The sequence below is a fragment of the Vulpes vulpes genome, chromosome 3, assembly GCF_048418805.1.
Source record: "Vulpes vulpes isolate BD-2025 chromosome 3, VulVul3, whole genome shotgun sequence".
NCBI classification, from domain to species: domain Eukaryota; kingdom Metazoa; phylum Chordata; class Mammalia; order Carnivora; family Canidae; genus Vulpes; species Vulpes vulpes.
In genome coordinates, this window is record NC_132782.1 from 39,181,576 (window position 1) to 39,193,939 (window position 12,364).

The following is a 12,364-nucleotide window of genomic DNA, read 5'->3' on the forward strand; positions in this document are numbered from 1 at the left end:
AGCTCCAAGCATGGGTCAAGGTGCAGAGAGGGCCAAACAGTCCAGGTGGACCTGGAAGTCTGTAAACCGCCTGCTACTCTACCTCAAGGAGTATTTGTATTCTTGTTCATATTTGTCAAGCAAATTCTCATATTTCCTTTTCATATATCTTTCCCCTTTGGGACCCCTCTTTCAGCAGAGACATTCCAGGCATCAAGGCACAATGGTTTCTTGATATTGACTCACACTGACCAATACATGGTCACACCAGAATATCATTCTGTGATTCCATGTAATAGTAGCCACTGTATTTGAGAACTAAAAGCATACCAGCAGTAAGGGTCTTCTGGGGGATGTGTCCTTCCTTTTAAAAAATCCCATTACACTGAAGAAGAAAAAAAATCACAAGAAGTTACTCCCAAAATAATGATAGTAGGTCACTGTCCAGCTTGCACGTGACATACACACATATACACACACAACTCATGGCTCTCACGGCTATAAGATGAAATCCAAATCTATTAGTGCTGAAATAAAAGTGTTTTGAGAAGGGGGACTTAAACAATTGTGTTGCATGCCTCTAACAGCTCAGGTGAGAAAGATGAGGGCTAAAATATGTTCATTGTATTTAGCACCATGGAAGCCACTGATGACCTCAGCAAATGCAGTTTTGGTGGCAAGCAAAATGTGGAAAGCAGAATACAGAGGCTCAATGACTAGCAAAATAGAAAGAAGGAGAGATAGCCCCTAGGACAGTAGCTGAAGTGTGGCAATAGCTGAGGAGGGGATGGTGTTTGGGGGAAGAGAAGTGTTTTTACTTGCTTGTTTTGTAAGATGAATGTACTGGAAATAATTTGAATTCTTACAATAGTCCATAAAATTGTCAAAATTAGTTGCCTTTGAGGGATGATCTTAGAAAGCAGTCATAGGACTAAGGTATTTGCATTAGGGGCAGATTTTCTATTTTTCCAGCAGGGAGGTTGGCCTGAGCTTTGCGTAGCAACTGAAAGAATCACCACCTCCAAATTTCTGGTGATTCAAACCCACTGTATGACGCTGATTCTGTAACCAAGTCCAAGCTTTGAAAATTCTATCTCCAAAGTGAAAAGAATGGCAATTATAATGGCTAATCTAATTTTATGGGGGAACAGATCCTAAAACAGTTTTCCATAACAAAGATGCAAAGACACATAACTACAAAAATCAAGGATATCTCTTCATGGCCAGAAATAGGAGTATGCTCATTGTTGTGGGATCTTCTGTGTTCTGTTTTGGGTTTTAATTAAAATTTTCTTTTCTGATTTTAAAGGAATACATGCTGCCCACAAAAAAAAAAAAGAAAGAAATAGAAATCATTCCTATAGAAATACATCTCTACCACCACACAGAAGTCCATATTTTTAACATTTTTGGCACACTGCCTTCAGAAGGAGAGAATGAAATTGGATCTCACTCAATACTCAGTTCTATATCCTTTATTTATAGTACTTTAATATAACATGTCCGGAATAATTTTGTGTCATTAAATATTATTTTAGAATAATATTTTAGCGTTTGCTTAGTATTTTATTCTTTGAATAGCCCATAATTGATTTAACTCCATCCTTAGTTTTGGGCATTTAGATTGTCTACAGTTTTTACTACTATAAATAATATTGCATTAGATGTCCTTGAAGAAAAAATTTGCACCTGATTATTTCCACATGATAAATTTACTTTCTAGAACCATTTATGACAATTTACACTCCCATCATCAGTGTGTGGAAATATCCCCACCATCAGCAATGAGTGTCTTTTTTTTAACCTTTGCCAGGCCAATAAGTGAAAATGTCTCCCTTTTTGGCATTTCTTTGAATACTTACGATAATGGACATATTGTCTCATATTATTGAACATTTGTATTTACATTAACAGTTGCTCTTTACTGTACTCTATGAGAACACATTCAAACTCAAGAACTTGCAGTCTGGAAAAATTTGAACTCAACAGCGTGGAAGCAACCACTTTTCAGTTGAGTAGCCTATAGGTCAGAAATTCATTTCAAAGTCCCTAAATGAAACCTGGCATTTTTCGGTGAACTAGGGCTGTTGGCATTGGAAGACGCACTCCCAACTTTCAGATTTCCTAAGGAAACGGCTGATAACAGTCAGAAAAGGAATCTGCCCCCAAAGAAGAATTCTCTGGGCTGTGGATCCACAATATACCCTGAGGGGCCTGCAGACTAACCAACCCTGTGCAGGCACCATTCTCAAAAGAGGCTTGGAAATTAGAAATGAATAGTGCACCCAAAGGGCAAAGCACATCTCCATTTTTTTTAAAAACACGTTAAATACTCAGGCTATCAAAAGTCTCAACTACTTTCCTCCCAGGTAGAAAAAAAAAAAAAAGCAATGAAGCAAATTTAAAAATGTACCTTCTCTTCTATGGTATATATTCTATAATTTAGGAGGTTTTTGCTCCTTTGGTTGGGTAAAAGACAGGTCTACCAGTTGCAGCATGTGACATCTATATCAAAAAGTACAATTCTAACCTTAATTGGATTTTAATATTTTAATATTGTGTATTTTTCACTCAGTCTTCTCTTAACTTAACAAATATAAAAGAATCAAAAATGTAAAAAAAAAAGAATCAAAAATGTAGAGATGATTTATTTATAATTAGACATACTTACAGATAATTTAATTTCAAAGGAATTTGTGAAGGCATTCAACAAAAAGAGAATTTTCTCATTTATAAAATCTGAAAGTTTGGGCCAGTTGATTTCTCAGATTTTCTGTTCTGTGATTTTATGCACAAATACAAATAGTAATTAACAAAGAAAGTCATCTTACACTGCAATCGGTATCTCAAGATCACAAGGATTATTACAAAGAGCTATTATAAATTTTGTTTCTTATAAAGAAATACTTTGTGCCCAACAGTCTTTTAAGCACTGTGGAGGAATCTTTATTCTACAAATATTTATTAATTACCTGCTATGTGCCAGTTCCTGCTGTGGTCACTAGGGATTCTGCAAAGAGAACAAAATCCCTACTTTCAAGGAGTTCACAGCCTAGAGGGAGAATACAGATGATGAAAATAAAAACAAATAAATATCAAATGGGGATAAATTACTCAAAACTAAATAGGTAGATAAATGGATAGATGAATGGCTAGATAGAAAAAAGAACAGGAGGGTAAGAGTACGAAGGAGAAGGCTACTTTTAGCTCAGGTAGTTTGGGAGGCCCTCTCCCTGTAGGGCGACTTTCCAGCTGAGACTGGAATCATGAGAAGGACAAAGCCAGGCAAAGACTTGGGGCAAGAGATCTCAGGTAAAGGAAGAAGAGCAACCCTTGAAATAATGGGCAGTTTGCTGTGTTTCAAGAATGGAAAGGAGACAGCATGGCTGCACCAAGGAGAAGGCTGGCCAAGATGAATTCAGAGGTGAAGTAGACACCAGACTGTGTAGGGCCCTCTAGGCCATTGCAAGGAGTTTGGATTTCTTTTTCTTTCCCAAAAAAAAAAAAAAAAAAAAAAAGGAGTGTTTTAAGTAGACCCTGGCCCTCAAGTGTATAACAATCTGTGCAAGGCAATTGAAAAACACATGCTGACTTGGGGGCTCCATAGGAAATCCAGAGAAGAGGAGGCCCAAGTAGTTAACACACATTTAATGGCAGATGGAATATGAGCTGGGTTCCAAAAGAACATGAAAATGTGGATGGCTGTGGGGGAAAGGTGAGAAAAATAGTAAAAAGAAAAACTAAGAAGTAAAATCCTTGTAATCAGTGGGGAGACATACTGTGTCACACTAAATGGTCACTTGATTGGCAGGCCTACCTTCCTGGCCATCCAGGAGCTCCTGGAGGAATGGGCCATCTTCTTCCTCCTCCTGTCCCTGCATCTTGCACACATGGTGCCAGACATTTACTACATGCTCCGAATCCCATTAAAGCAGATGGTGTGTATTGAGAACAGTACAAACGAAGAGTAGAGTGGGGCTGGGTGTGCGGAGTCAGGCTTTGTTAAGAGCTGGAAGTTCATGGAGCCTGTAAGATGACCTACATCGATTAAAATTAAGATTTTGTCCACTTGTCTGTTTATTGCGATATCACATAAAAATGGTCATTATCAAAACTTGAAGTGTCCACTTGGAATTATCTGACTCAAAATGCAGACTCTTTAGAAGAGTAGAAATTTCCTTTGGGCATAGTGGAGAGAATCCCAAAGACACAGGTGATGGGCCTCCAGAATAACTGAATCCACAGTACAAAAGACACAGTGAATAGAGAAAACAAAACAGTTTCAAATATGAGCTCCGCACCCAAAGGCACAAAGTCAGTTACCCAGTTATTGCTTTGTGTTTAGCCTCTCCGGGGAGAGTAGCTGCAGGGTTGTACCTACTGAAGGATTTTCCAGAGCAACGCTGGGGAAGCCAGATGGTTAATCATGTGCATAAGAGCATTTGGAAGACTTCTACAAGAGCCATGCTCCTCCAAACTGGGATGAGGAAATGCCCACTGAGGCCAAGCCACCAGGAAGGGTGCTGAGGTACATTAAACACCCCTGCCCATGGAAAGAAAAATATATTTTAAAGGAACTTTACCACATAGAAAATTGGGCAAATGCCTAAATTTCCTTTGGGGATCATCCTAAGCCTAGAACATACAAAGAAAATGTAGATAGCTCCAGTTGGCTTTTTAAAAAATTTTTTATTTTATTTCAATTCAATGAATTGAAATATAGTATATTTTTAGTTACATAAATATGGAGCAGCAGGATATACTGCTATGGTAGTATAGGGGTAGAGTAAGGGAGACCCACATTACCACATTGCCTGGAGTGTGGCCTTCGATATGTCACTTCAGTGCTCCGGCCGCAGAGCCACTCACCTCAAAGTAACTGAGTGAATTACTCTACCAAGGGTATTCTAGAGGAACACTGGGCAAATGTAGTTTGGGTTAAGTTTTTGTTAGTAATTAGGGATGGAACTTTGGAGAGAGGAGAGTATAGAGAAAGGCTGAGCCAGGTATTTTCAGAAAAAAAAAAAAGAGAGAGATAGAAGTGTGCCATAGCGTAGAACTAGGAAGAGATAGGTCTAAGGAGTATGAAAAAGGTATGTGGGCTGAAGAATAACTCCTCCAAGGATGCCCACATCCTAATACCTGCGTTGACAAACAGAGAAGCAGAATGGGAAACTTTTCCAAACAGAAATTTCGTCCCAGACCAGGTAAAAACCAATTATCTTCATTGTTTATTTCTGGCAAGTAAGGTTAAAATGATTTCCCATTTTGTTATGCTTGGTGTCAAAAGCAGATGAATTTTGGATTTAATACCTGTCGTTAAAGGAAATCACTATTCACACTTTTACAGAATTTATTGTGGAAGTACAGGAATGAGCATATCAGAGTCTCTAAGTTTACATATCAGATGCACAGACTTCTGCCCATTGCAGAAAAACCAGCCTCAAAAAAATTGCAATAGAATTACTTTGCCTGGTACATAGCAGCACATAGTGAAAGAAGTTATATTATCGTCACGGCGCTTCATATTCTCTTTTATAAGAAAAGTTATGCAACCTCACCCCTTGCCATGTAACTTCGCTGTCTCCAATGAAAGGAATATACATCCCACCCCACTGACTTTGAGTGTGGTCATTTGCCTCACCTTAACCAGAAGAAAATCCATGGAATTCCAGTTCCAACCAGAAGCAGAAGAGGCCTCCTACATTCCCGCCAGTCCCTTGTTCTTGGCCTATGCCACCAGAGAACAGCGTGCGGCAGGTAGGCATTGCTCCTTTAGCCTGAATCTCATGTCTGAGAAGACATGTGGAGACTCACAGTCCACAGTGAGGAGAAACCTCGAAGCCAATCCACAGCCTGGGGTAGAGTCTAGCAAGAGAAAAGAGACAATTGTCATTGTTGTAACGTTGAAATTTGATGTCGTTGGTTACTGCAGCCAAAGCTGATCGATGCACTCGGTGCATTTTAGAAACAGAAAAAAGAAACAAGGTTTGAGAAGGAAGATGAATGGGAGCAACCTTTTTGGCTCTTAGCCCCTCAATGGTCATAGATCCAAACTCCCCTTTAGAAACTTTCCAAGCAAAACAAAGCCAGCTGGGCCTCAGATTCTGCGTACAGTATAAATGGGGTGGCGCACGGTTAAGGAATGTGGAAGGTGGTCACAGAATACTTGAAGTGGGTTCGATGAATCAAACGTTTCACAAAGACCACCTGGGAAGATTATTAGCACTATGAAAGTCAGGAACCCTCCTTTTGAAGTCAGCAATATCTCTGAGTCAATTTGTCAGGCACCAGCATTGTATGATTTAGGACACAAATGCACACACGCACACACACACACACACACACACACACACACACAGGGCTAGACTGATCAAAAACATCTTCCTTAACTGCTTTGTCATGGTCCCAAAATGTCAACAGTGATAAACTGCAGCCTACCCGAGAAGTAGAAGTCAAAATGGGATTGATCTGGAAGCTGTACCATTTGAGACACGGCTGATCACTGAAGAAATTGAAGATGTTTCGTCTGGGGAAGATAAAACTCCCAAGAGTTTCGTCCGTTGCCTTCGACAACATGAAGCCCTTTCCTCCTAATCTGTATGGATAATGGAGAGCAAAACCGGGGACGACAGGGGAAAGCCACCAGGACGCAGCTCTCGATTCCACGTACTGGGATGTTCTGTTGGGTGGAGCAGACTCTGGGATGGGGACACACCCATCCCAGGCCACCCAGCAAACAGGTAAAGCCGCTGACAGGCAAGCGTCATCCAGTCCGAGCGCAGACACAGAGCCGAATCTGGAAGGCCTGGAAGGACTAGAAGAGCAACAGAAGCAAGGACGTCGGCAGAAATCCCAACATCAAGGACTCCGGCTGAGTGAGCTGCAGTAAGTGGCAGGCGTGAAGGTCCAAAGGGGAGCATGTTTTCAGGGATGGGGCGAAGACTCTAGGTGAACCCCCTTGTCCTAGCCACCTCCTCGTGCGTGCGCCTCTTGCCGAGAAAAGTCAAGGGCATGAAAGAATGAGAAGAGGTGTTAACACCCAAGGGCCCAAGCAAATCTGCTAAGAAGCCCGTTTAGATCACGTGACACAGGAAAGGAGAAGGCCGCTCTCCACCAGCACCAGAAAGGGGAACACACATCCTTGGAAGGAAGGAACCAGGGCATAGAGTCTGCAGCCAGAAGACACCCAAGGGAGCTCCAGCAGAGAAAAGCTCTGGGTGAGGCCTGGGCAGCAGGCCAAGGGTGCTCTGAAAACTGCCTAGGGAGCTGGAAGCAGTAGAAAGGGGCTCTCAGCAGTCGGGGGTTGAGGAGCAAGGAGATGCTGGCTAGCACTCCCGTGGCCCTCACCCTGCGCAGGGTGCTGTGCTAGAAGCTTCACTCATGCTAAGGCCTGTGCTCCTCACTGCAACCCCGTGAGCTAGTACCATTATTTTTTTATGGATTGCAAAACCGAAGCACAGAAAAGATCCAGCCAAGGTCACTTAGCTAGTAAGGGCAGAGCCAGAATTTGGACCCAGAGAACTCGAGTCCTGAATTATGTTCTGGAACCGGAAGCTCAGCCCCAGAGGAAGAGAAGTAGCAGGTCAGTGGGGAGGAGGGTTAGCACCAGACTCCAGGATACGGGAGTAGGTGGGGGGAGCTCAGGCCTGTGCCTCATCAAACCAGGCACCTTCGGGGCCAACTGCGGCCTGGTGTTGCCAGGGGACATCGATGAGAAGAACCTCGCAGCAATCCTAACCGACCGACTCTGCAAAGGGGCTGCTTCTAACAGCCCATGTTCCCCGCTGCTCCAGATGTTCCGCCAAAGGCTGGGCAGCTACAACCAGGGGATGTCACAGGACGGATTTTTTTGTAATCCCCTGGTGTATTTGCAAAATCACGCTGGAGTGATGTGGGGCTGTTTACTGTTTTGTTAGGCTTCATTTCCTTCCTCTCCTCACCTCCAAAGGCAGGCTCCAACCTAATTCGATAATCCTACCTATTCAGTGAACTCCTAAGCCGTGATTATTTTCATCCTGACACAAACCTGCTTTTACCATCATTACACATGGAGTCTGCTGAACCCTCAAGCACGCCGGCAACCACCACAATGATGACTCTCTCCTCCCAGGGGCCCTGTAAGCCGTTCTTAGTTATAGCTGCGAAGTATTTTGAGAAACTTGAATTAAAGTGGTAGAGAAAGCACAACACACATTTGTTGCTCATCTTGGAAAGACAACAGCAAAGAGCTTCCAAAACTATCTTCGATTAACATAATCTGAGGGTAATGAATATGGATATTGTCAATAGTCACTTGGAAACATGTTTTCTCGTACATTTTGTTCTCTCCAGTACATTTCCAACCAAGAAAGAAAATGCCCCAAGTCCCTGTTTGCATCAATAAAGCAAACACTCAGAGGAATTACAGAGGGAACAGAGCTAGGAACGCTCACCACCCTCAACCTTCGTTCCAGTTGGTTCTCTATGTCTACATCACGTTTCTGATTATCTATCAGATAAAAGCCGTCACCTCCCTAACAAAGCTTGCTTCATTTCTCCACGTCCTTGTGACAGTTTCTGATGAAGGCTGATCAGACAAGTATCCCAGAGGGTGTCTCCATCACTCGGTTGCCAATGCCAATGCCAATGCCATGGCCGCACAGACCCTCGCTCACCCCTTCAGCCCCCTGTTTTGTATCCTTCACGACCAGTGTTAGTTTGCTAGGGCTCCTTTAACAAAGCACCACAAACTACGTGTCTTAAAAACAAAAACGTATCATCTCCCAGTTCCGAAGGCTGAAAGTCGTCGATGAGGGTGCAGCAGGGTTGGCCCCTTCTGTGAGGAAGATGCACACTCCATGGCTCCCTCCCAGCTTCTAGTGGGTTGCCGGCAATCCTCGGTCTTCCTTCGCTTTTAGATGCATCCCCCTGGCCTCTGCTTTCATCTTCACACCTCATTCTCTCTGTACCCAAATGTCCTCTTTTTACAAGGACATCAGTCATAGGAGATTAGTGCCCACCCTATTCCAGATGACTTCATTGAACCAATTACATCTGTAACCACTATCTCCAAATAAGGGGGCATTCTGACCGCTAGGGTTTGAGAAGGCTTCAGCATAGGAATCCAAGGGGGTTGGGACTCAACATCTAACACATCCCTCCTCCCTCCCTGGAATGAACCGGTTTTATCTGTCATCCTGTGTAATGTGTTATATTCTTTCTTCACTGAACATCACTGTTTATGTGGTCTCATTTTTCTGCAATAGACAGACTATGCTGTATAATAAGAAAAACAATGAAAGACAAGCTTTCCAGGAAAAAAGCAAAAACAAACCTTACTCCTTGCATTGTGATTGAGGTGCTCATCACCTCCCATTCTAGACGTACAGCTCCATGAGAGCAGAAACCATGTCTTTGCACCGCCCCTCCCCCCAAGCCTAACACCGTGCCTGGCACATAACAGATGCTCTGTATATACTGGCTGACTTGAAATTAAATAGATATATACATTAATTTCTCACAAGAGCTCAATCGAAGCAATTGTTCTTGCAGCATCCCTGGTATATATGTGACACATTTTCTCACAAATCTGGAAATCTTAAAAAAAAAAAAAAAAAGGAAAAGGGAAAAGACTGCTGACACGCTAGGCTTTGAAATGACTGCTGTATACAGTGGCACTATGCACCTGTGGTGATATTGAAGGTGTTGTCAAGAATTAAAACACAGTATGAAGCAACACTGTCAAATCTAGGAGGAAATTAAGCCAGTAGGTCCATCACCCAACCCCTGTGAACCAAACGACCTCATTTCACCTGATTCTTCTAATTAGGTTGTGTTTGCAAAGCCTCTACAAGCAGACAAGTGTGACATTAAGTGCTAAGTAGTATTAATTAATAATATTGGTAGGTTACAGGGGCTGGTACTGCTTGTAAATGTAAATGTCCTAGGCTTGTCAGCACAGTAGTTGGCATCAATGTTCAGCTGTACTTTAGGAGCTCTTTGTAGAATTGTGTAACGCTTCCGCCTTCCAAAGAAGGTAGCTTCATCTCATCTTTGCACTCTCTAACTTGTCAGAACTTTGGAAATCATCTAACATAATAGTTCTCAGCTCTATCAGACCCAGCACCTCTTTTCTGTAATAAAGGTTTGGTTATATTTCTCTTTAATATCCTGAAGCAAAATGCGTGAATAAGCTACGTGTATTATAACATATCTCAGTGTGTAAACACAGGCCAGCACACAGGGAGCTGTCAGATGCTTTTACTATGTAAGGGATCACCGTCCGCGTGCCAGTTCCAAACGGCAGGCTGTCACAGGTGTGCTGCATGGGAGGTGCTGTGCCATGGGTGGCGTTGTAAGGGGGGCCTTGAGTTTCTGAAGCGATGAAGAATTCTTTTCGATTCCAGACCAAAGAATTTACAATCATCCTTTCATTTACTCTATAGTTGCATTCCTGGAAAAGTCAAAGCACTTGTGTATTAAAACCATTCCTGAAAAACCCCATGTGTTTATACATGAAACAATTAGGTTTTACGTTTGGATCATCATAACCAGAATTTTCATCTACAAAAATGTCTGTGAGCTTATTGAAAATTGGATGACACCAATCGGGTTAGCACCTCTGGGGCTCACCCACCACATGCCAGGAACATTTCCTCTTCCTCAATCTCGGAGAGCAAACAATGCTCAAAACGGTTTTTCAGTTTATTTGAGAGCGAAGTTCCAAAACAACTCGATGGGGTGGGATCGTCCCTCTTGAAAGTCACAAGTCTAATTTTACATCTTTGTATTTGGAAAAACGAGGATGTTGTGTCCCCAGAGAATATGCCCCCAAATTACAGACCAAGTCTTGGCAGACCCAGAGCAGGTGAGCTTTTCCCGTGTGCCAGGCATTGTCTTAAGCTCTCTATAGACACTAATCTAATCTTCACATCAACACTAGGCAGGAGGCTTCATTATCCCCATTATACAGTTGAAACTGAAGCACAGAGAAGTGGAGTAACTTACCCAAGGTCCCACAGCAGTAAGTAGCAGAGCTCTGACTCAGACCTTCTTCTTCAGAACGACTCGGGGACACAGTGCAAACAACAGATTGTTGTTTTGGACTGGAGGCCACACAAAAGGGGAAAAGCAACCCTCCTGCATTATGAGTACACAAGACAGACCCACTCAACCAACTCAGTATATTGACCTCCAGCCACACCTCCAAGTGAGAGCCTGTTCCTGCTCGGTCTCATCATCTCCCTTCTTGTGTTTTTCCGCAGGCATTCATGCCCAGAAGAAGGCTGCTTTGGGTCCCTCCGGACCTTTCCTAAAAAGGAGATCCTTGCTCACTAGATGAGTTCCAGAAGCATCCACTAAGGCTCCCATAGCCCTCTTCCATCAGTCGACCTTCACCGTAACCCCTATCACCCAAGATGAGTGGCTTCCTTGCCTCCCTGGACCCCCGGCGGGTTCAGTGGGGGGCCGCCTGGCATGCCATGCACTCCAGGATCCTGCGCACCAAACCAGTGGAGTCTATGCTTGAGGGAACTGGGACTACCACAGCCCATGGCACCAAGCTAGCCCAGGTGCTCACCACCATGGACCTCATCTCACTTGGCGTTGGCAGCTGTGTGGGCACTGGGATGTACGTGGTGTCTGGTCTGGTGGCCAAGGAAATGGCAGGACCTGGTGTCATTGTGTCCTTCATCATTGCAGCCGTGGCATCCATATTATCAGGTGAGTGTCTCAGTACAGTGGAAGGCCTGTGGAAAGTGTGCTTGCCAGTCTGTCACTGCTCATCCTGCACTTCTAGAATATTCATTAGTGAGATGTATGAAGTGTCAGCAAAGGGGTCGTTGGGCTCCTTTTTTGCCTTGACTGCCAGGGAGTTCGAGACTCAACTGTAGTAGCTTCCTTTTTCTTTTTTTTTAAATTTTATTTATTTATTCATGAGATACACAGAGAGAGGCAGAGACACAGGCAGAGAGAGAAGCAGGCCCCCTGTGGGGAGCCCAATGTGGGACTCGATCCCAGGACCCCGGGCTCATCCCCTGAGCCGAAGGAAGATGCTCAACTACTGAGCCACCCAGGCGCCCCTTTGCTTGTTTTTTGATACAAATAATTAATCTGGTGGCCGGCTTCCTCCCAACTTCTCATTCCCTGTCATGTCCTAATAGCTCCATTTTTATCGTAACTCTCCCTTTCAATGGAAGATAGGTCAATCCCTTTGTGGGGAAGTGGATATAGCGAGGATTATAAATAATACATAAGGGGTAGGCAGAGGAGCAAAATGACAAGTCACTAAATCTGATATGATTGGGATTTGATGAGCCAAAAACTGGCATTGTGACCCCCAAGCAGGAGGAAACCAAGCTAGGAAATATAGAGCCATCATGAGAATCACAAAGCACCATCTGCC

General features: G+C 43.4%; 1 protein-coding gene across 1 annotated transcript in view; it reads left to right on the forward strand.

Annotated features, from left to right (window-relative positions):
• SLC7A14 (solute carrier family 7 member 14) overlaps window positions 1-12,364 on the forward strand; it is a 112,214-nt gene that overhangs the window by 42,875 nt on the left and 56,975 nt on the right. The window contains exon 2 of the mRNA XM_026007739.2: window positions 11,226-11,682. Within this exon, the coding sequence (XP_025863524.1) occupies window positions 11,379-11,682 (304 nt within the window). The 5' untranslated portion in view covers window positions 11,226-11,378. The remainder of the gene's footprint in view (window positions 1-11,225; window positions 11,683-12,364) is intronic.